The following is a 25,214-nucleotide window of genomic DNA, read 5'->3' on the forward strand; positions in this document are numbered from 1 at the left end:
CCCGCAACCCAGGTACATGCCCTTGACCGGAATCGAACCTGGGACCTTTCAGTCCGCAGGCCGACGCTCTATCCACTGAGCCAAACCGGTCCTGGCGAACTTTAATATTTTAAAGAATAGTATGGTGTGTGTTTTTAAGTGGGGAGAAAGATTGCATTTACCATGTGGATTAGAAAGTGGAATGATAAATAAGGTGACTAGTAAAAACTTGAAGCAAGAGGACAGGATGCATTCAAATGGTAAATACATCAGTTTGTCTGGAAATAAAGGATTCTGTGGAAGGTAAAACCAGGAATGGATTGAGGAGGCCTTTGGGACAATGGTAAACTGAGATGGTAGCAGTGGAAAGGATACAAGGAGAAAAATATTTTAAGGAATAAGCAAATTGTCGACCAGCCACTTATAGAATCTAAGAATATGGGAGATCTATCAAAGATGATTCTAAGACTAAGAATGTGAATTGATGACCTGCAAAGGGTTTCTGGGCTTCTTGATTATGAAACTTTGTCTTTTACAAATTTGAGAAATTAGCCATTATTCAAATACTTTTTCGCCCCCTTTTTCTCTTTTTCTGAGACTCTAATTACACATATATGTGTAGACCTTGGATATCATCTCACAGGTCCTGAGGTGTTTTTTTGTTTTTGTTTTGCTCTTTGTTCTCTGTTGTCTTCAGATTGGATAATTTTCATTCATCTATTTTCAAATTCACTTACTCCTCTATCATTTTAAACTATTTTCAATTTACTATATAGTATATATGTGTATGTATGTGTGTGTACATACATATATACAAACACACTATATACTGTCATTTAAATTGTCATGTTTAAACTTTAAATACTTGAGGCCCGGTGCACAAAAATTTGTGCACTTTGTGGGGGGTCCTTCAGCCCAGCCTGTGCCCTCTCACAGTCTGGGATCCCTCGGGGGATGACCACCTGCTGGCTTAGGCCCGCTCCCCAGGGGATTGGCCTAAGCTGGCAGTCAGACATCCCTCTGGCAGCCCGGGAGCCCTCGGGGGATGTCCACTTGCCAGCGGGGAGCAGGCCTAAGCTGCAGTCGGACATCCTTAGCACTGCTGAGGAGGTGGGAGAGGCTCCCACCACCACTGCTGTACTGGCAGCCGTCAGCCTGGCTTGTGGCTGAGCAGAGCTCCCTCTGTGGGAGCGCACTGACCACCAGGGGGCAGCTCCTGCATTGAGCGTCTGGCCCCTGGTGGTCATTGTGTGTCATAGTGACCAGTCATTCCCAGTTGTTCTGCTGTTAGGGTCAATTTGCATATTACCCTTTTATTATATAGGATAGAGGCCTGGTGCATGGGTGGGGGCAGGCTGGTTTGCTCTGAAGGGTGTCCTGGATTAGGGTGGGGGTCCCGCTGGGGTGCCTGGCCAGCCTGGGTGAGGGGCTAAGGGCCATTTTCAGGCTGGCCACACCCCCTTCAGGGTGGGGGGTCCTGCTGGGGTGCCTGGCCAGTCTGGGTGAGGAGCTGATGACTGTTTGCAGGCTGGCCACGGCCCCCCGCCACCCAAACTCCCAGTGGAGGCTGGCTGGAAGCAGGTATCTGGGATTTATTTATCTTCTATAATTGAAACTTTGTTGCCTTGAGCGGAGGCCACAGCGGGCCAGGGCAGGCGGGAAGCTTGGCTTCCTCCATCGCCAGGGCAACCAAGCCTCCTGCTTGCTCCAGCTCCGTGGCTGCCGGCTGCCATCTTAGTTGGGTTAATTTGCATATAGTCGCTCTGACTGGCTGGTGGGCATGGCTTGGGGCATAGCGGAGGTGAGGTCAATTTGCATGTTTCTCTTTTATTAGATTAGATGATGTTCAATCCATTCAGTGACTTTTATTTCAGCTATTTCATTTTTCAGTTGTAGAATTTCCATTTGGTTCTTTTTAATAGTTTTTATTTCTCTGCTGAGATTTCTTCCCTTTTTTAAATTAAGAGAACATATCCCTTTACCTCACTGAAAATAGTTATAATAATTGCTTTAAATTACTCATCTGCTAATTACAATATCTGGAGTGATCTCCATCTTTTCTAGTGATAATGGGTTATGTTTTCCTGGTTCTTCCTGTATTAAGTAATTTCATATTGTATCCTGGACATTTTATTTAGTGGGTACTCTGGATTTTGTCATATTTCTTCAAAAAGTGTTAATATTTTTCTTTTAGCAGGCAATTAACTTGATCTCTTGGGCATCATTTCAGTTCAGTTCTGCCTCATGCATGGTTCAGGAATCAGCCAGAAGTTTGAGCAGAGTTTATACACAGAACTTGGGTCCCCTCCTGTAGTTCTTTACTTTTTAGAAATCTTCCTCCCCTCACTTTTCAGTGGTTGTTGTTGCCACAAGACTAGAAAAACTGTAGGTTTTCTTTTGGAATTTTAATGACTCCATGCACTGCTGACTATGGTCTGCATATATGCCAAAAAATGGGACATTCATCCCAGTTTGGTCTTTTCTCTTGCAACTGTCAGCTTTCATCCAGACTCTGTCTACTATGTTCAATCTCCAGGGCCTTGAGGTAGTTGTTTCATATTTTGTTTAGAGTTTACAGTTGTTTTCTGTGAGTGGGTCGTAGAGAAGCTTTCTAGGCTGTACAGAAGCAGGACCCTATAGGATTTTGAGATTTTTGTCTTTCATAAATACTGACACTTTCTCAAAAGTTACTTGTTTCTAACCATAGAAATATGTGTGTATTGGAGAACCAATATTTAGCGTTAGTGCTAAATTTTTTATTTTTTATTGATTTCAGAGAGAGAGAGAGAGAGAGAGGTATCAATGATGAGAGAGAATCATTGATCGGCTGACTCCTACATGCCCCCTACCGGGGACCAAGCCCACAACCCGGGCATGTTGCCTGACGGGGAATCGAACTGTGATCTCCTGGTTCGTAGGTTGACATTCAACCACTGAGCCACACCTGCTGGGCTGTGCTAAATTTTATAGAAACTCTGACTTTAGTGTTCTTTTCTTTACCATTTATTGTTCCATACTTACATGTTTCCACTTTACCATACATCCATTGAGGTACATTCTTAAAATAATAGAAATCATAAGATAATTTTATGAACTTTTGAGATTTTCTGTTTTTCTTTCATTCCTCTTGACTGTATTATATAATACTGCTTCCACTTCCATCCTACTACCAAGATTTTTTAATATTTAAAGAATGTAATATGGTGAATAGAGCAATGTGTTTTATTAGTTTAAAATCTAAGAGTGAGAGGAGTCTACTGAAAATAAAGACCTCTGTGTTAAATCAGTCTACTTTTTGCATATTTATAGATCACCCTCTCACTAACATACAACCAAGAAGAGTAAGGCAAATAGTACTTCATTCCTTTGTGTATTTAAGAAAAGCCAGAATAAAAATTCCTGCTTCTACCTCTATATCCCCCATATACTCTTTTCCACCTCGTGCCCCCCCCCCCCCCTGCAGTCACCACACTGTTATCTGTGTTCACAAGTTTTTTCTCTTTTTTCTTGTTTTATACTCAATCCCTTCACCCCCTTCCCTCCTTAACTTCTTCCCTATTCCTTCCCAGTCAGATAATCCCAAAGTTTCAGAGAAATGAAAAGCAATTTGTCCTGTTACAAAGACTGGGAGTTTCTGACAGATATTCTAAGATTAGAGAATGTTGTGATTCTTCACCCATGGTTAGGGGGTGGTGAAGTATTCTGTTGTGAGTTCCTTTTAAGACTAGAGGTCCGGTGCATGAAACTCGTGCACAGGTGTGGTCCCTAGGCCTGGTCGGCGATTGAAGCGTGAGCATTTGGTGTGGGAGGGCAGGTCCCAGCTGACCTCTAGGCCCTGGGCAGCAACTGGGCCCCAGGGCCCCCACGCGCCCCCCTCCACCTGAGTCACGGTGCCTGAGTCCCCATGTGGAGATATGGTGAGCACAGCCATACGCTGCAGTGCAGGGCACAGCGTGGGCCTCTGGGCCACCCAGTGGTGCCACATGGAAGCCGGGCGGGCGGGCAGTACGCTCTCTCCCAGCCGGCCTCGCAGACTGACTCCTGCATGAACCCATGGGGAGCCCGATCGGCCCCTGGGGTCCTGGCAGCTGCGGCCCAGCTCACCCAGAAGAGGCCGCACGGGTGCAGGACAGGCTCCACACGGGCGCCTGGCACCTGAGCGCAGAGGCTTCCCTGGTGGGTGAGCCCTGGCGTCCTGGGGGAGGATAGCAGGGGGAGTGAGAGCGAGCTCGGCAGACACCCTGCATTCTCACTGCACCTCCGTCCCTGTCACCCCTGCCCCCAGGTAGCCACTAAGAGGTCGCAGCCCCCAACCCGGGCTCCGCAGGAGGTTGGTCGCCACCACCTACCTCCAGTTCCCTGTCCCAGCCTGGGGCCCGGCCCTGATCAGGCGTTGTCTGCAGGGTGATTGGTGGGGCAATTGGGCCCCCACTCTCACCCACCTTGGCCTGGCGCCGCCTGCTCACCTGTTCCATCCCGCTGTGATCCCACTCTCATCGGGGCCCATTAGGGCCGTCAGCACCTCCACTGCTGCCCGCTGCCAGTGCCGCGTTATCAATGCCCTGCCATGTTCTGTGCCACTCCTTGGTGGTCAACGCACGTCATAGCAAGCGGTTCAACTCCCGGTCAGACTCCTGGTCAAGGGGACAATTTGCATATTCGGCTTTTATTATATAGGATTAGTAGCAACTGCCCATTCCAAAAACAAGCCAGAACGTTAATGGTCCTTCACAGTTAATCTTTGGAATTGTCTCAGTAGTCATTTTTGCCCATGGGACAAAGACTTATTTGTTGTAACTTACCCTTTTAGGATTTCATTACAGTCTGGCACAGTGTTTATGTTTATGCAGATTGCAGCTGTTTTTTTGCCTCCCACATTGACTGCCCAGGATCTTCTTCATTTTACTTTCCTGACATCTTGAAAAAGAAAGAAAAAAAAGAGGATTTTCATTTCTTTCCTTAATTGTTAACTTTTTTCTCTCTTTGTTAACCTTAGGCCTTTTGGGTCTGCCTCTTAGAAATCAAATTGGAGTTATCAGTAAATGATGGCTAACCATTATTTACATGCTAGTATCCAAGATTATTTCTCTTAGTTCGTAAGTATATGTAAAACTATTTTTCCTGAGGAACTTTATGTTATTGTACTTAGCATATTTTAGGCCATTATTGAGAGCTGATGCAAAATGGAAAATAGTAATGTGATGGCATTATATCATTCTCAAAACACTGTTATAAAATGATTATTCTACAGTTCCTACATGCAAAGAGTTTATCTGGCCCTAGCCTATTTGGCTCAGTGGATAGAGCCTGCAGACTGAAGGGTCCCAGGTTCAATTCCTCAGTAGGGGGCATGCAAGGGAACATGCCTGGGTTGTGGGCTCTATCCTCAGTAGGGGGCATGCAGGAGGCAGCTGATCAATGATTCTCATCATTGATGTTTCTCTCTCTCCCTCTCCCTTTCTCTCTCTGAAATCAATAAAAAATAAAAAGAGCTTATTTGGTAGGGTTTGATGATTTAGACAATAATAGAGGGGGGATAAAATTTATATTACAAATTTATAATACCAGAATCCTGAAGCCAATGTCATATAAAATGTTCAAAAAGGAATGAGTTACTAGCTTTCTCATATATAATACCTCTTTTCCAACATGTACCTTTCCCCATCATACATACAAGAGGACCTGTCCTAATATTCTTGTTATCTACACTAATAAAAGAGAAAGATGCAAATTGACCATACCTTCGCAACACCCACCAGCCAATCAGGAGTGTATTTGCAAATTAACCCAACAAAAAATGGCGAGTTAATTTGCATATGCAGGTGCTGAGCAGCTGGGGGTGGGGCAAGATACTTGCATCATCGTCGTGGGGACGACGCAGGTGTTCCGCACCGCCCCAGCAGCTCTGGGCCTCTGAGCAGCGTGGGAAGGCAGAAAGGCGGCTCCGGGCCAGAGCGAAGGTGGAAATGCGGCTCTGGCCAGAGCGAAGGCAGTGCTGGTGCCAGCAGCCAGGGGAAGGAAGGCCCATTCTTGCACAAATCTTCATGCATCGGGCCTCTAGTAATACATATTCCTCTAAAGAAAATAACTTCATCTATTAAATAACAGCTATCCTTTTGGGTATAAGGGATAGGGAGATAGAACTGAGGCAAGACATGTGAGTGGATTACTTCTTGCAGTTTGCTGTCATAAATCATCTGCTCTTGATGCCAAATATTTTTATTAGCATCTTAAAATTTATTTTGTGCATGTCCATGTTTTTCTATTACCTATCATATAATCATTATCATTTACCAAAAACAACAACATTTGTATTGAGTACATTTTATATACAAGGCACTATGCTAATTCCTTTACAAAGATGAGTTCATTTCAGTCGTTACAATAACCTTGGGAGATTAGTGGCATAGTATTATTATGACTACATAGACTTACTTAGTTTAGAGATGTATAGAACATCTTATTGTGTATATTATAGTTGATCCATAAATCCAAGGTCCCTATTTTATTTTATTTTATTTTAAAATATGTTTTTATTGATTTCAGAGAAGAAAAGAGAGAGAGCGAAACATAAATGATGAGAGAGAATCATTGATCAGCTGCCTCCTGCACACCCCCTATTGGGGATCAAGCCTGCAACCCAGGTATGTGTCCTTGACCAGAATCTAACTTGGGACCCTTCAGTCTGCAGGCTGACACTCTATCCACTGAGCCAAACCAGCTAGGGCTCCAAGGTCTCTATTTTAGTTTGTTGTTCCAGGGGGAGCTCACTCTATAGCCTTCAGTAGCACATTGTGCTTCAGCTGCCTTTTTTCAAAGAATAATAAATATTAATACAGTATCTCTTTTTAGCCTTATCTACACTTTGCTCTTTAAATTTAATCCTCATAACAACTCTAAGAGGGATATATGGCTCACATTTTAAGATGCAGAATCCAAACTTGGAAAAATTGAATAATTTTTTGAAGACCACATTATATAGGCCATGTAACACAAGTCTCACTTTAAAGCCCTTTCTTTTCATCATGATCTTTATTTCTTTGTTCTACTACTAGAAGCCCATTGCACAAAATTCATGCATGGGTAGGGTCCCTAGGCCTGGCCAGCGATCAGGGCCAATCGGGGCCTTCCGGCTGCTGGCCAGGGCCTTCCTTCCCTGGCTGCCGGCCGGGACCTTCCTTGGTTTCGTGCCGCCCCCTGGTGGTCAGTGCATGTCATAGCGAGCGTTTGAACTCCCTGTCTCCCAGTCCAACTCCCGAGAGACACTTTGCATATTAGCCTTTTATATAGAGAGATTTTCCCTCTACTTTCTCATAGGTGCCTGATGAGAAGATATGAATTGTAGATATTTCTGTTTAAAGGTGCTAGAGAGAATATATTTTTTCCTTTAATTTGAGATGAGGATATATTGACTGACTAGAGGCCCAGTGCACGAAAATTCGTGCACTCGGTGGGGGGGAGGGTTTCTCAGCTCGGCCTTCACCCTCTCATAGTACAGGACCCCTTGGGGGATGTCCATCTGCCAGCTTAGGCCCGCTCCCTGGGAGATCGGGCCTAAGCTGGCAGTCAGACATCCCTCTGGCAGCCCAGGAGCCCTCGAGGGATGTCCACCAGCCGGCTTAGGCCCGCTCACCCGCTCCCCATGAGGGGAGTGGGCCTAAGCCGTAGTCGGATATCCTTGGCGCTGCTGAGGAGGCAGGAGAGGTCAGCCCAGCTTGTGGCTTAGTGGAGCTCCCCTTGTGGGAACGCACTGACCACCAGGGGGCAGCTCCTACGTTGAGCGTCTGCCCCCTGGTGGTCAGTGCGCATCATAGCTATGGGTCGCTCTGGGTAGTTCCACCGTTAGGGTCAATTTGCATATTACCCTTTTATTATATAGAATTTTTATTTTAAAATATTTGTATTGATTTCAGAGAGGAAGGGAGAGGGAGAGAGATAGAAACATCAAAAATGAGAGAGAATCATCCATTGGTTGCCTCCTGCATGTCCCCCAATGGGGATCGAGGCCACAACCTGGGCATGTGCCCTGACTGGGAATCAAATCATGACCTCCTGGATCATAGGTCAGTGCTCAACCACTGAGCCACATCAGTTGGACAGCTAATTTTTCGAACATTTACAAGTACAGCTAGCCTCATTCCTTACAGTCATACCACATGTATGCTCCATATTATTGCATAAATTACATATGTAAATATGTTATCTATTTATATGTTACATATATAAAATTTGTTTGAGACATTTTGTATTTTGAGGAGGTGAGAGTTATTTAATGAGGGAAAAACTGTGGCTAATGTTCACTTTCATATTAGAGATACAACTCTTCATGTAAAATGTTGCTCAGTGAATTCACTTGCTACCTTTAGGGTCTAAGTATTCCTTTCAAAAGCCGTATATTGAAAAGACAAGTCATTAGTCATTTAGCTGCTTTTATTGGCATTAATATTTTATATGAAATATAGGAAAGATCATATGCTCTGAAACGTTAACAGAGGTATGTAGGGTTCTGATCATTTTTAATTGCATTATATTTATTTCTTATATTTTCCAATTTCTATGATGATATGTTTATGTAGTATTTTAAATTTAAATGTAGTTATATTACATAGCTACTAGTACTTTAAACTCAGAAGTTGGCCTGACAAATATATAGAATTGCTCATATCAGTAAACCAATAATCACATAAGCCAACATACCCCCAATGTTAAACTCCTTTTATATTATTAAAAACCTAGTGCTTCTTCAGATATGTGGAAATGAAACCTAATACCATTAAACTAATTGTCATTGGAGTATCATTAGCATATTTAAAAGGCTTTTCTGATCTCAGATTATTGATTTGTATCTGCAAAGATATTAAAGTAGGTAATTGAAATCTATACTGCTTTATTTTATCATTTTATCTCATATACCCTGAGTTTTGCCATTCAATACTATAAAGAGATGACATGAAAACAATGAGTTGTATACTACAGTAATTTGCCTTTTTCTTTGTATTAGCATGTGTAGGTAAACAAAGATTTAAATACCGGTTTCATGAAATGAAAAAATTTCTATTTAGTTTATTCAAAATGCCACTGAAGTTGTCTTGTAGGAATGTCGTAAAAGTTATTACAATAATTTTTTGCAGTAACTCTTTCTTTGGAGCACTGTGTTGGTCTCCACATTTATTGCTTGTATGGTCTGTCTTTATATAAATGTGTCTAGTATATCCTTTGTGTATAATTGCATGAAAATAGAACTTCTGTGGGAGGAACAGACTTACTTTTGAGTTACCTTGGATATGACTTTGAATCACCAGTTTTGTTAGGCCTTAATCACTAAATGTCTGAAAGACATAAAGAGGTGGTTTAATGCCTCCAAAAATATATAGATAAACAAATAGTTAATTCATTTAACAAATAATAGTACTTGCTCTGTGGTCCACAGTAAGGCTACAGCAACATGTAAGACAAAGGTTCTGCCTTTTGTCAGCCACATCTGGAAAAGACAAAGTAAAACACCACGAGATACCTCTTCTTCCCACTGTAATGGAGTGAACAGTATTGGATTTGCTCTCCCACTAGAAACAACAGTTTTCAGAAACGACATTTGACAGTATGGTGATGTGATCCCTGAGAGAAAAGTTGGAGGAGTAAACTAGGTCAACTCTGGCTTTTTGCCTAAAAGTGTTCTCCCGATGGTGTGAAACTCAGAGAGTGACAGTCTTGTTGAACTGATAAAACAGAGATCAGAAATTGGTGAAACCAAGGCAACTGAAATTTACAGAGTACTGAAGAATAGAGAGCTAAGCAGGAAGAGAACTACAAAATTATCCATATAGCCTTTAACTTAATAATGAGTTGCACATAGGTGGGGTGGGACTCCATGAGTCTAGAGAAGCTCTAAACCAGTGGTTCTCAACCTTCCTAATGCCACAACCCTTTAATACAGTTCCTCATGTTGTGGTGACTCCCAACCATAAAATTATTTTCGTTGCTACTTCATAACTGTGATTTTGCTACTGTTATGAATCGTAATGTAAATATCTGATATGCAGGATGTATTTTCATTGTTACAAATTGAACATAATTAAAGCATAGTGATTAATCACAAAAACAATATGTAATTATATATGTGTTTTCTGATGGTCTTAGGTGACCCCTGTGAAAGGGTCGTTCGACCCCCAAAGGGGTCTCGACCCACAGGTTGAAAACTGCTGCTCTAAACTGAACAATTTCTAGAGTTCCCACAGGAACAGGAGGTGTTTTTTTGTTTTGTTTTGTTTGTTTGTTTGTTATCCCATTCTGACCAGCCAGAGTGTGTAGAGATCTTATTAAAAGCATCAGAAACAGCGGTTCTCAACCTGTGGGTCGCGACCCCTTTGGGGGTCGAACGACCCTTTCACAGGGGTCGCCTAAATACATCCTGCATATCAGATATTTACATTACGATTCATAACAGTAGCAAAATTACAGTTATGAAGTAGCAACGAAAATAATTTTATGGTTGGGGGTCACCACAACATGAGGAACTGTATTAAAAGGTCGAGGCATTAGGAAGGTTGAGAACCACTTACCAGGAACATTCAATAGAAATCCAAGAAAGGACACATTTTTGTAGCAGAGTTCAACTAGCCTTAGAGTAAAAAGTTACCCCACACCTGCCTAAGCAAAGCTTTAAAAAGGCTCAAAAGGATCTGACTGATCCACTAGTGACTTTATGCTGTTGAGGGTCAGAAAGCAGCTGCCTAGTCTTCCTAGGGGAAGTCAAGAATAAAAAGATGTTGACTTCCTTTGTTAATGCATCCTTCAAATATTGCTGAATGTGGTGGTTCTTGGATACAGCAAAAGTGTCTTTTCTAGTGTTTCGTTTTTAACTCAACTATATCCTCGTTAGCATATTTTGTCGGAAACTTTTTATGGAAATAATCCAGTCATTAAAGCTAGAAATTAAATTATCATAGTCTGATTATAATAATGGTGATTTATATAATGTTTGCTTATGAAAGTCTAAGTTAGTGAGGGTATTTATAAGTGTGATTAACCTTTATGTTATCCATGAATGCTTTTTATGAATTTGTTTGTCATTCTTGTGCAAGGGCCATGCTAATCTTCTCTGTATCATTCCAATTTTAGTACAGTATATATGCTGCCAAAGCGAACACCATGAGTGCTTTTTAAAACATTTGTTTTACTAAAACTCTATTTGTAACCCCTGTCTTTGCTTTGATTTTTCTACTGTTTCTATTCATTTAGCAAATAATTATTAACTAGTTACCGTATGCCAGACACTATTCTAGGCACTGTAATCGAAAGCATTACATTTGTTTTTATTTACAGATATAACTAATCTATAAAGCATAATAAGTATCATTATATTTGAATGAAAAAATAAATTTAAACTGATCCTAATTTTTGATGATGCATATTCGGCTAAGTTAACTTGCTCATTTTGTTACTACTAATAAGTACTAGAGCCAAGACCTAAATCTTTGAAATGACTAAGCCCATATTCTGAACCAATATGTATCCTTCCTGTCAATCTCTGCCAGATTCCCAAACTCAAGTCTCTTACAGCATAAGAATCATGTTCCCAGTATTGGTTCAGATCACTTCTCAGAGCCCTACTTTCCTGTTATCTCTTATATCACAATAAAATCCCTGTTTGGTTTTAGATTCTTCCTACCCATTTCAATTCAACCACTTCATTTTTCTTTTTTTCTTTGTTTTACTACTGATAAACCCTTTTGACATGTACTCTCTTACCCACCTGAATCATCTTATATGCCAATTTTTTTTATAAATAAGTATACTAAAATTCTAGGCAAAATATTATTCCCATCTTCCAAGTTGGCCTTTTATGTTCTCCACCAAGCAGTATTTAAGACTTATTGGACAACCTGTCATGCTGTTGATTATACCGCCTGTGTTTGATTGACTTACAGATGATACTAGTTTTCTATAACTTAGATCAGAGAACATTATAAGCGACCTTACAAAATAATTCAGATTCATTATTGGGCATGTATAGCATGGATGAAGGAGAGATGAAGGCAGGAAAAAAAAAATTAAATGTCTGCTATGAGCTAAAGATAACCTCAGTTGGAATTCTCTGAGAAGGGAAAACAACTCTGTAAGGCGTTAAGCTTCACAGATCTTAATGATCCTGATTTTCCTCCTTGGCTCCATCTCTTAATTCCTGTACATTACTCAGGTCTTCCTCAACTTCTCTTTTCCTCCTTGAATTTCTTTCTTACATATCTAACTAAGTTGCTAATTTCTGTCTGCTAGACCCAAATTTCATTATGAAAATTGTTATAAGATTTTTAGATATATAGAGTCCCTTGAGCAGGTACCAGTGCTGTCTTTGTCAGAACTCAGCAGGTAAAATAGTTATTCTGTTGCCATGACAATATATTAATAAAATTCTCGAGAGGACCTAAGAGCTTTCAGAATTAACTTACAATAATTTCCTCTATACTAAACAATATTGGATAAATAAATCACTTCATTATTTTTTAATTGATGGGTGAGATCATGAAAAAAGTTTCTAATATTGGCTATTAGAAGCCTGCAGACATGCATATACATCACTTCTGATCTTCATTTGTAATCATGGTTTTTAAAAATAGGTTCAAGTATTACACTCTTAGCAGAGGTGAGAGTTCTGCTATTTCAAAGCTTACTTGTAGTGGAAAACCATCCTGTTAGTACCCTTAGCCTTTGTTGCCATGTAGATAGTAACTGGCTTTATTTTGGTTTTTAAATAGAAGCTCAGAATGTACTAGTACATACACACTCTAGGATTTAAAGTGTGAGTTAGTTGTCTGTAGGTTTTGAGTACTGGCACATTTCAAAAGTATTTTTTAATACTTTACTATTTTTATCCTCTGGAGAAAATAGAGAAAAATTCTGGCCATTATAATGACAAAGTTTTATAGTACTTTTTACAGGATGTTTTAGGAATAATTTAGAATCAATCCCTTGTGGATCAGTAATGGAGTAATGGGTGAGGATTTTGAAGAATATGCAGAAACTTGAAAAAAGTAGTGTGATCTTAGGCACTCAATGTCTTAGACACCTATAGTTATGACACTAATTTATAATGCATACAAATCAATTTCAGATTTAATTGATACTATGCTAAACACTTTCAACCTATTGTAGTTTATTTAATAGAACTCAGTTTGAAAGTACCAAAGCAATCTTCATATTTTTAATTTTAATCAGTAAGTAAAATTTATATGAGCTTTCAATAAGTAAAGCTTTCAATTTGTGAATTATATTTTATATTTCATTCTTTACAAGAATGAATGGATTCCATGGCACGGAAATTACTGTTCCATAGACCACGTGATTATATTTGTAATTAAATCCTATCTGTTTAGCATCCAGTATCAAACTGGTGTGGCCTAGTTAATATCTTAGTCAACTAGCAGTTTTGACTTCTTATACCAATAGCTGAACAGTCAGGGGATTGATTTCCTTGTTTAGTGAGGTAGATTAATCCTTCTTATGGTATTTATCACAACTGAGTATTATAATAGATATTTGTGGATAAAGAAAACCTTTGATTACAATTATTGCAAACAAAATCCTAGAACTTAGTCCTATACTTTCCTCAGTTAATACCTGTATTTAATGACAATGAAAGACAAAATAAGAAAGCTCTTCACTTTATAAAGAGAGAGAAACAGCTAAAGATTATAAACAGTTACAACTTCTGCTCATAGTTTTGATTATTAGATTTTAGCTTTTCCAGTTTGCAGTGATTTTTTAACAAGACCCATCTCCTCAATGAAGAATGCAATCTTTTTTTTCTGGCACAAAAAATAGGGTAACCTGATCTGAGTCTGACAGAGTGTGTCGTTCATTTAAGTGCTTCCATCTGTTGCCTGCTGTTCCCCTTACTCATGACCCCTCTATGTTTCTCTTTCCCTTCTCTTTCCCTGTGTTTCTCTTTCCGTTTTCTTTCTTTCTTCCTTCCTTCCTTTCTTTCTACCCACCCCCCTTTTTCCTCTCCCTCTCTCTTTGTCTCTTTTTTTGTCCTTAGCCCCTCTGAGGAAAGCAAAGTTTGTTGAAAGCCCACGAATTCCAGAATCCGAGCTTGGCTCCCCAACCCTCACTTCAGCTCAGAAACTGGATGTGGATGCATACTGCCCTGGTAAGCATGCATGCAAAGTGTCTGCTTTGAAAGAGGGAGGTTTTTGGATTAGACCCATCCTGCAGAGCAGAATTCTGCATGTATACCATTTATAAAAACATATCCATTACCTCTTTCACATCTAATTGCATATTGTCCTTATTAGAACATAGTTTTTACTGAACATCCTTTTGACTATTGATATTAATGAGAGTAAGTATTGAAAAAAAATTTAAAGATAATTTTCAAAATAATTTAAATAATTGTGGTAATAATTGGTTTTCAGGGTGATTTTTATGATTTGGGATACTTGAAGAAATGTTGCTTTGGCCATGTGCAAATAGGAATGATAAAGATATGAATAAAAAATGTTCATTCAACACTAGCCCTCTGCATGTGGCCTATTTTGCCTAATGCCTATTAGATTTCTAGACAGTATAGAAAATAGTTGTGACATTAAACTTGAATTAGAAAAGAAACATTATAGGTTCCTGACTTGGACTCCTGGACACACACTTTTAGAAATATCTCTTCTCATGAATGGCCTGTAAATACATGTGGGAGTTCACTAAAACCCTTCTTGTGTGGGAGCCAAACTGAGACAGAGTCATTATCAATGCTTAGATTCTTCCAAACTTAGATGAGTTGCCTGGCAACATTCTTTACACTCACTCTCCAGTAAGTCTATAGGGCTGTGTCAGAAATGTTCACAGCTTTAGTTGAGTATACAGATCAGAGCTTTAGTAAAGGACCTTAGAAGGCGTGGTTTTAGGTCCTTTGTTTATTCCTGCTTTTTAAGATTGAAGTTAAACCACAATGAATACAACCACTACATATTTACAGTATTATGGCTCAGCAGAATAAAATGATTTCTAGTTCTAGGGAAGATATCAGTAGCTCTCATCTGAAATGTCAGGATAATAGATCTCTGAGCCGAGATAAGACATATTTATATATAAAAAGAAAAATACAACAGGCAAAAACTTGGGTCAAACCTAATCAGACATTTGATTTTATACTACACTTGATTTTAGCCAAAAGGCTGTGAAGTGATTGATTTTATGAATTAGTTTTGAATATTGAAAAATTTGGGGATTTCACTTTTAGGGTGCAGGACCCTGGGCTTCATCCACTGTTGTAGATGAATATGCATTTTTTTTTAGTTAATCACAATAGTTACGTATTAGGCACCAGCTTTTCTTTTTCTAAAAGGAACAAATCAACTCTTTAAATGGCACTGTAGCACATTGTTAGAAGAGTTACTTTCATGTTTTGAGGTATTGTTATACTTCTTGGGCAGTGGAATATTGTGCTTTGCATTTGTTCACACAAATTTTAGTGTGATAAAGTAAAATAAATCCACTAATTCTCTATTCCTACATTGAGTTTTGGAAGAAGAACCCTGTCAGAGACTTTGTCTTTTTCAGATTTGTAAATCAGAATGATTTTTAGGGAGACCCATCTTTTACTTCCTGATTGCCCATCCTACATCCTTAATCTAAACTAGCTATTGTTATTGTCAAGAAGCTGCTGTTGTTGGAATGTCATTGCTGAATCACTAAGAAGAATCTTATCCATGTTATTATTTACATATATTTTCCACAAGCATGAGTTCCTTGCTAAATTGGAATTAAACCAAACTAAACCACAGTTTAGATGTTCAGAAAGCCGGGGGGGGGGGGGGGGGGAGGGGGGGACATATGTAATACTCTTTGTAATACTTTAAGCAATAAAACATAATTGAACAAAAAACAGATCTAGAGACAGAGAAGCATCTATCAGATGCTCAAACCTCAGAGAGAAGGTGGGGAAGGGTGGAGGTAAGAGGGAGAGATCAACCAAAGGACTTGTATGCATACATATAAGCATAAGCGATGGACGCAGACAACAGGGGGTGAGGGTGAGGGCAAGACTGGGGGGATGAGGGGTCAATGGGGGGATAAAGACACATTTGTAATACCTTAATCAATAAAAAATGTTTAAAAAGGGAAAAGAAAAGGCAGGAAGAAAATAAAACATGTTGTAAGATAACAGATCACTGGATGCCTGTTGCTAGAGATTGAGAGAGAGTTTGTTGTAACTTTGAAGGAACACAAGGAAACTTCAGAGATGGTAGAAATGTTCTTTCTGTGTCTTGATTTTAAAGGCAGTTTTCACAGATGTATAAATCTGTTAAAATTTATTCATTTGTACACTTCATAGGAATGTGATTTATTTTATGTAAATTATATTTTTTAAAAGAAAAGATCAATAGATGAGTAAGAAATAGAAAAGAATCTGTAGTAAGGTGACAACTAGAAATAAGTGACTAAGAAGGTAAGGGAGTGATTATATTGATCAGAAAATACATGGTAGGAAAACCTACCAGGATTTCATTGTGGTCTGCTACTTAAGTTGTGGTTGTATTTGAGGCAAATTAACTATCTAAAAATTAAATGCTCACAATAATACTTTTAACAAATCAACCTAAAATGCATTACAACAACAAAATAAGCACTTTTTTTCTTACCCATGGATTTGTAAATATTGATTGGAATAGCTGTTTCTGGCTGCATGTTCAGCTCTAGGGTTCAAGTTGGGCTCAGATCTGTGTGTGTTCATTCTGGGGCTCAGGCTGAAGGAGCATCAGGTGGAGAGAAGCTCTTCTTTTTGTGAATCACCGGAGCACAAGAATATAAGCCCAAGTGCAAAGGCTCATTTCAAGCCTCTTTCATAACAGTCCAGGGTCCAAGTAAAGTCATGTGGCCAAGCCAGAAAATAATTTTTGTTGTGTAAAGTTTTAATCATACCCAAACAACCTGCCATATACCCAGACCCTGGTTTCAACAATTGTTTCATCTGTTCCTACTCCTTCTTCTTCAAGTTTGCCCAAGGAAACTAAGAAGAGGGTGGGAATGTTTTAAAGTCAGCCACTCAGCGAGTAGAGTTGAGTTGGTGGTTGGTTGGTTGCTTTGATTCTTGATCACTGGTAGGCAGTGATTCTCACAATCAGGAGCTTAGTTTGGAGAGTAGGGGAGATGTGGAAGAGCCCCCTGACTTAAGTACTTACTGTGACAAATAACATCTTCTGCTTTTAGCAGTCACCCATTTTCCAACATTCATCAGGAAAGGAAAAATTTAGGTAATCATTTAAGAACTAAGAAATGAATATTAACCAGGTTTGCTTTGGCAATTGAACCAAGCTAATCAAGCTAATCATAGGTTTTATAACTGTTAGACAGAAAGCATGGGTTTCTTTATTTGATTAAATGTGATACAAATTTCTGAGTAATTTGATATAGATGAGAACAAGCAGTTTATAATTAACAGATTCTAAAGAAAAATGTAAACAGCCCAATGTGAAAATGGTAAGAGAATTCTGAGAATTAAGAGTCTGTGAAACTAGACTGCATAGCCTGCCATTATGGAGTACAGATTAGGGATTTAGATACCTTAGCTATTAGACATTTATTTCTTGGCACAGCTTTTTATTGAAGTACAATTGACATATAATATTTTCAGATATACAACATAATTTGATATTTGTATACAATGCAAAAGATCACCACAATAAGTCTAGTTATCACCTGTCACCATACAATTTACAAATTTTTTTCCTGTGATGAGAATGTGTAAGATTCACTCTCTTAGCAACTTTTAAATATGCAATACAATATTATTGACTATAGTCCCTACGCTGTACATTATATACCTGTGAGTTATTTATTTTATATAAGAAAGTTTGTACCTCTTGACCCCCTTCACCCATTTTCACCAACCCCCTTCCCTTCTGACAACCACCTGTTCTCTGTATATATTTGTTTTGATTTTTTTTTTTTTTTTTAGATTCTACATATAAGTGAAATCATGCAATATTTGTCTTTGTCTGGGTTATTTAACTTAGCATAATACTCTCAAGGTTCATCCATGTTGAGGCAAATGGCAAGAATTCATTCTCTTTGTAGATGAGTAGTATTGCGCGCACGTGTGTGTGTGTGTGTGTGTGTATACCACATCTTTATCCGTTCATCTATTTATGGACATTTAGGTTGTTTCCATATCTTGGCTATTGTAAATTATATTGTTCGAATTACTGTTTTTGTTTCCTTTGGATGAATACCCAGAAGTGGAATTGCTGGATCATATGATAATTCTATTTTTAATTTTTTGAGGACCCTCCATACTGTTTTCCATAGTGGCTGTAGCAATTTATATTCCCACCAACAGTACACAGAGTTTCCCTTTTCTCCACATCCTCATCAATACTTGTCATTTCTTTACTTTTTGATGATAGCTATTGTAACAGGTAGTATCTCATTGTGGTTTTGATTTGCATTTCCCTGATAACTAGAGATTTTGAGCATCTTTTCATGTGCCTGGTGAACATCTGTATGTCTTCTTTGGAAAAAATGTCTATTTGGATCTTCTGCCCATTTTTTAATTGGATTGGTTATTTTTTGTTGTTGTAGTTGTATGAGTTCTTTATATATTTTGTATATCAACCCTTTATTAGATACATGATTTGCAAATATCTTCACCCGTTTAGTAGCTTGTCTTTTTATTTTGTGACTAGTGGCCCGGTGCATGGATTCGTTCACATTGAAAGGAAAATAATTAGAAGAAATATTTTAATATCACTATTCGCCCTTTCTCTATAATAGAAGTGTCAGAGGTGAAAGAAAATTAGTAAAATGTATATGAAAATAATATATAAATTGATTAATAAATAAACAATAACAACATGATATAACAACAACACAGACATGATACAAAAACATGATATAAAAACAACATTGATAAAAGCAATGACTAATAAATTGATTAAACTTATTCTAATATCTCCCTGTATACCACATTAAGAGTAAAAACACTTCCAGAGTGCTTGACTAATTTCCCTTGTGATGAAGTATTTACAGCTTTAACGTCACACACTCTTCAAACTTGAGAGAAAGCAACATATAACTGACCATGTCCGAAAATGGGTTTAGGTAGGAATATTCCTACTCTGTCTAGAGTTTGTCTTTGTGATTTATTAATGATCTTCAGACATATTCTGTCAACAACACCGCTTTCTTTCAGCTTCAGAATGTCAACAAAAACAACTAAATTCACGATCGACAATGACAGATCGAAACACATGCGTGCGATTGGTGCCAGCGAGAACTTTATAGGTATTGCGCATGCGCGAGTCAACATTTATTTTTAAATTGCCAGTGCACCTCATATGTACCGGCCTGTCAGTCGGACAGACGGACGGTGGGTCACTTAGCCTTTTATATATATAGATTATATATATAGATGGTTTCCTCCTTTGTGCAGAAGCTAATTAATTTGCTATAGTCCCACTTACTTATTTTTGCTTTTGTTTCCCTTGACTTTGGAGTTAGATCCAAAAAAATTCATTACCAAGACCAGTGTCAGGGAGCTTACTGCCTATGGTTTCTTTTAGTTTTATGGTTTCAGGTCTTACATTCAAGCGTTTAATTTATTTTGACTTTATTTTTGTACATGGTATAAGATAATAGTCTAATCTATTGAAGAGACTGTAAATTTTTGCCTCTGTCATAAGTTAATTGACCATATATGTGTTGGTTTAGTCTGGGCTCTCTATTCTGTTCCATTGATCTATGTGTCTATTTTTATGTTTTGGCACAGATTTAATCATAGTTTAATCCCTCCACAGTTTGGCTACTTTACTTTAAGTGAAGGTAGTTTTTGCAAATGTTGAAAGCGTAAACCATCTCTGAAAGGGAAATTGGTGTCATCAAGAAAAATAAAGGCACACTTGAAACTCATTTAATGTATTGACCAACGTTACTCTAATAAACTTAATTTAATTAAAAAAAAGAAAAAGGCCAAAGTATTCTGAATATTCAGCACTTGCTTTTTTTTTTTTTACAGTATTTTATATCCTGCCTACACAGTTCTCACAGAGTTTAATTTACTATGATTTAATTAATTTTTTTTCTTTTTTACTAATTTCCCCTATGAGAGTATAAGCTCCTAAGGATAGGGATCATGCCCCATTATTCATAATGTATTATGTAACATCTAACATAGTGCTGGGTGCAGAAAGTACTCAGTAAATATTTATCGAATGAATGCTTTCCTATATTGTCTATCATCAGATAATTCTGCTGGATACTGTTAAAGATGAAAATAATAAAATAACCATATAAACAATTTATACTCAATAATCATATATTTCTTGGCAATATAATGAGGTGATTATTCCAGGGGCTAACCAGCCTGGACTAATATTGACTCTGCTTACTTACCTAATTCTGGAACCATGGTCAAGAACTTAATCTTTGTGTGCCTCACTTTTACTATCTGTAAGATGAGAAATGTTGTAGAGATTAAATGATATAAGACATGCGAAACACTTAGAAAAGTACCAGACAGTAATAATAAGTGTTAGTTATTGTTGTTGTTATTATTACTAATAGAGGCCCGGTGCACAAAATTTGTGCACTTGGGGGGGGGGTCCCTCTGCCCGGCCTGTGCCCTCTTGCAGCCCGGGAGCCCTTGGGGGATGTCTGACTGACGGTTTAGGCCTGCTGCCCAGAGGGAGCAGGCCTAAGCTGTCAGTTGGACATCCTTAGTGCTGCCGCAGAGGTGGGAGAGGGTCCCGCCGCTGCACTTGCCAGCCATGAGCCCGGCTTCTGGCTGAGCAGTGTTCCCCCTGTGGGATCGCACTGACCACCAGGGGGCAGCTCCTGCATTGAGTGCCCCCTGGTGATCAGTACATGTCATAGTGACCAGTCGTTCTGCTGTTCAGTCTATTTGCATATTAGCCTTTTATTATATAGGATACTACTATCAATATTATTCCAGAAATAAAGCACTCTTTTAAAATATTAACTAGTATATTACATTTAATCAGTTTTAATCTTAAGAGTTTTGTGTTTGTGTTAAAATGATATGTCATACAGAATTTGAATTTGGAAATTGTTTCCTCTGCTCTCTTTCCCTAATTTCTGTTAAAAAAAATCAAAACTCCTCCATTACAAGAATTTTCAGTGTGGCCTTCTCCAAGAACCCTCTTCCCACCTTTTCTTCCCTCCACTCTTCCAAGACAAGTTTGTTTCCTTCTCTGCTCTCTAACACTTCCTTTAACTTATAAAATAAAATATTTCTTTACACATTGGCTTCTCTCTATCCTTATGTCATTGTTCCACTTGAAGTTGTTAACTGGTATAAGAGGACTGGTCAAATAATTTATTATGTTGTACTAATTTTTAAAATACATATAACATTTCTTTTTTCATAATTCTAGACTTCTTTCTTGGAGAAGAAAATGATGAATATTGTTTCATTTTCAAACCCAGTGTCTTCTGTCCTTAATACCTTTTCTATAATTTTTTAAAATGAAAATATAAATACAGAAAGGTACACAAATTGTAATTATGCAAGCCATAAAATTTTATGAAGTGAACACAAGCGTATAATCACTACCTAAATCAAGATATAGAACATTACCAGCACTTCAGCTTTCTCATACTTCCTCTGCATCATTATCCACTCCCTGCAAGCATAACCACTATTCTGATTGTGATGATCAGTTATTTCTTTTACCAGTTTTCAGACTTTACATAAATGTAATAATTTAGTATGTATTCTCTTCCGTCGCTCTTCTTTGTTCAGTTGTATGTTGTGAGATTCTCTTTTATAGCTGTCATATTTCATTGTATGCCTACAATTTTGGCTGTTATGAACAATTTTACAAATATTTATTAAATATATTTTGCTACCCCTATGTATACCTCTCCTTTTGGTGTATATCTGGTAATGAATATGCTGGGTCATAAGGTTTTCAGTATGTTCAGCTTAAAATTGTTTCCAAATTTGATGCTACCAATTTACATTCCCACCAACATAGCAGTATTTAAGTGCTCTTTTATCCCATGCTAGAGGCCTGGTGCACAAAATTCATGCATGGGTGGGGTCCCTAGGCCTGGCCGGCGATCAGGGCCAATCAGGTTCCCCGCCTCCCTGCCCCTTGCCTTCCCGGCTCCTCCTTCCCTCGCTGCCCGCACGCCGCCACTGCATGGTTCCCCGCCTCCCCACCTCCCCCTTTCCTCCTTCCCTTGCCACCCGCATCCACCACCACCCACCCCTGGTTCCCCATCCCAGCCCGGGGCCAGCCCTGATCAGGCGAATGGGACCTGCCAGCCTGGGGGAGGGACCGGGAGGTTGGCTGGCAGACCCTGATCAGGCAATTGGGGCCTGCCGGCCAGGGAGAAGAACAAGGGAGGGACCCAGGAGGTTGGCCACCGGCCCTGAGGAGGGAGCCGGCCTTCAGTCCCCCTGGGAAAGAGGCCACATCTGCCGCCACTCACCCGTGGTTCCCCATCCCAGCTGGGGAGAGGGACCAGGGGGTTGGCCGGCAGGCCCCATGGGTGATTGGGGCCTGTGGGCAGCTCCTGCGTTGAGCGTCTGACTCCTGGTGGTCAGTGTGTGTCATAGTGACCAGTTGTTTTGTCGTAATGGTTGCTTAGGCTTTTATATATACAGACTAGAGGCTCAATGCACGAAATTCGTGCAAGGGTAGGCTTTCCTTCCCCTGTCTGCCGGTACCGGCTACAATCTGGCTACCAGCACCTGGGACTCGGGCTTCTCTCCAGCTGCCGGAACCCGGGACGCAGGCTTCCCTCCGGCTGCTGGCACCTGGGATGTGAGCTTCCCTCTGGCTACTGGGACCCGGGCTTCCCTCCAGCTGCCCCCACCCACACCCGCCTTGGCCTGGTGCTGCCCGTGTCCACGTCACCCCACCTCCTTACCAACCCCATTGATTGCCCCACTGGCTGGTGGCCTGGGCCTCCCTCTGTGGGCAATTGTGGGGCCACAGTGGGGCTCCCCGACCAATTGCATCACACCTGCCTTGGCTGGCCTGGTTCCAGTATGTGTCATAGTGTGGTCATCCAGATGGTCATTCTGCTGTTCAGCTATTTGGTCGATTTGCATATTACACTTTTATATATATAGATTGTCAGGTGGTTGTTTTTTTCTTTGTTTTGTGTGCTATTCTGCACTGCACATATGTAGTGGTATTCAGTGTGGTTTTGATGATAATTTCCCAATAATGTTGAATAGCTTTTTACCATGTACACTTATTGGTCACTTGGCTATCCTCTTGTAAATTCCTGTATAAATATTTTAGTTCATTTTTAAATTGGATTGTCTTTATTTTTTTATTAATTGATACAGATTCTTTATACATTCTAGATATGAGTTCTTTTTAAGGTATATGAATTAAAGATATCTTTTCCCACTCTATAGCTTGCTTTTTAACCACTTAATAGTGTCTTTAATGAGCAGAGCTTTTTGTATTAATAAACTTCCCTTTACCAATCTTTTCTTTTGTGGTTAGTGTTTTATATAAACATTCTCACCAATTGTAATATTTCTTTCCATTGAGGGAGGCAGTATAACATACTAGTTGGGAGCATGGATTCTGGAGTAGGGGAGCCTGGGCTACAACCATTTATAGGTTGTGTGACTTTGAGTAGATAACTTAATTTCTTTGTGCCTCAATTTTCTCATTTGTAAAATAAGGTAATAATACCTACTTTATAAAGTTGTTATGAAGATTAAGTTAATATTTGTGAAGTGTTCGGTGACTTGCACTATATATTAAATAAATGAAGCACATAGTATGTCATATTTTCCACATAGATTATAAACTTTTTAAAGTTAATGACTGTATCTCCTCCATGTTTTATTCTCATAGTACTTAGTACTAACATGTAAATATAAAGTATTTGGTAATTATCAGTATAACTTTCTAGAAAAAAGTGAGATGGAACCCCAGAATATCCAGAAGTCAGGAATCTATGCCGAGAAGAACTTGGAAAAGCTTAAGTAGTTTAATCTATAGAAAGGGAAAAGAGTAATTAATGAGCAGTTACCTTTTTATTTTATCAAGAAACAAGCTTTTAATCATTCGTGGGAGAAAATCTATATAAATCTAAATATTTGTACCATAAAAATACCAATTCTCTTATTTCTGGTCTGTGGCAGAAAAATCTATTTTTGTTGCCTCTTGGAGAGAAAATAGGGAAGGGAAAATAGAGCCTGTTTTTCTACTCTGACATAAAGTCGATGAGAATTCTGTATAGATTTTCCACAGATGGAACACTTGAGTTAAATAATAGCATACAACAACGTACATATAGTCCCTTCCTCTGACCCCCACCTTGTGACTTTAGTAGAGAAGTTAAGATAAATGTTAAACTGAATAATAACAATGTACATATCAATGTCTTGCCATTTGGAATGGTTTCATGTATAATACTAAATATTCTAAAAATTAAGAAGCTATTATATTTTGGCATCAAACTGTGACACTATAGCTAATGCTTGCTAAGCTGAAAGGATATATCTGACTTAAAACATTTTTTTTTTGTAATGTCCTGTAGGATCTGTGCTACTGTGAATTGTTGTACGGTTAGATAAAATGCATCTGAATGTAAAACAAAACCTGAAAAAATGTTGACATTGAATCAAGTTCATGTAAATAGGTATTTAGTTTAGGTAAATCATTCTGCATCACATTTAGAATAGGTCATCTTTAGTTCCCTTGTTTCTTTTTATGTGATTTCTATACATTCTTTATTTGGAAATAAATTTATCTTGATGGTGAGGCCAAGGAAGAACCTTATACTGACTTTGTTCAGCATCCCTCAGGGACAAGGTTTGAAAAAGAGTAATTTCTATAGCTGATAACTACTGAAAAGTAGCCTAAATAGAAAGAGACTCTAAAAACTAATTGTATGGAAAGAATGTAGTCTGGAAGCAGAGGATTAAAATGAATGCCAGAGATAAGGAATTTTAAGGGTCCTATTTTCAGGGCAAAAATGAACCTGAAAGGGGTTTATTTTTGGGAGTGAAGAAAATGTTCTTGGATTAGAGAGTTGTGATGGTTGCATAACTTTACTAAAAGGCACTGAATTGTATACTTCAAGGTGATAGTTTATGGTATGTTAATTATATGTACCAATATTGAAAAAATTATCTGACTGTGGGAGAAATGGTAAGCCAGGTCTCTCTAGCATGGGGTAGGAACCCAATCAGGATAAGCAGAGCATCTGTGTGCAGGGTGGCAATGAGCAACAGTGAAATTTGTTAC

The 25,214-nt window shown here is 38.9% G+C and overlaps 1 protein-coding gene and 1 non-coding gene across 11 annotated transcripts in view; one reads left to right on the forward strand and one right to left on the reverse strand.

Annotated features, from left to right (window-relative positions):
• TANC2 (tetratricopeptide repeat, ankyrin repeat and coiled-coil containing 2) overlaps positions 1-25,214 on the forward strand; it is a 265,295-nt gene that overhangs the window by 119,963 nt on the left and 120,118 nt on the right. For 5 of the 10 annotated variants that reach the window (XM_070395132.1, XM_070395133.1, XM_070395134.1 and 2 more), the window contains exon 5: positions 14,015-14,125. The exons of the other annotated variants lie outside the window; for them this stretch is intronic. In XM_070395132.1, the coding sequence (XP_070251233.1) occupies positions 14,015-14,125 (111 nt within the window). The remainder of the gene's footprint in view (positions 1-14,014; positions 14,126-25,214) is intronic. 10 annotated transcript variants of the gene reach the window in all.
• On the reverse strand, positions 11,015-11,118 carry LOC138995200 (U6 spliceosomal RNA). Its single transcript, XR_011468534.1, has one exon. It is a non-coding gene; the product is annotated as a U6 spliceosomal RNA (small nuclear RNA).

Source organism: Myotis yumanensis, unplaced genomic scaffold (genome assembly GCF_028538775.1).
Source record: "Myotis yumanensis isolate MYYU_CA2020_CCGP unplaced genomic scaffold, mMyoYum1.0.hap1 SCAF_16, whole genome shotgun sequence".
NCBI classification, from domain to species: domain Eukaryota; kingdom Metazoa; phylum Chordata; class Mammalia; order Chiroptera; family Vespertilionidae; genus Myotis; species Myotis yumanensis.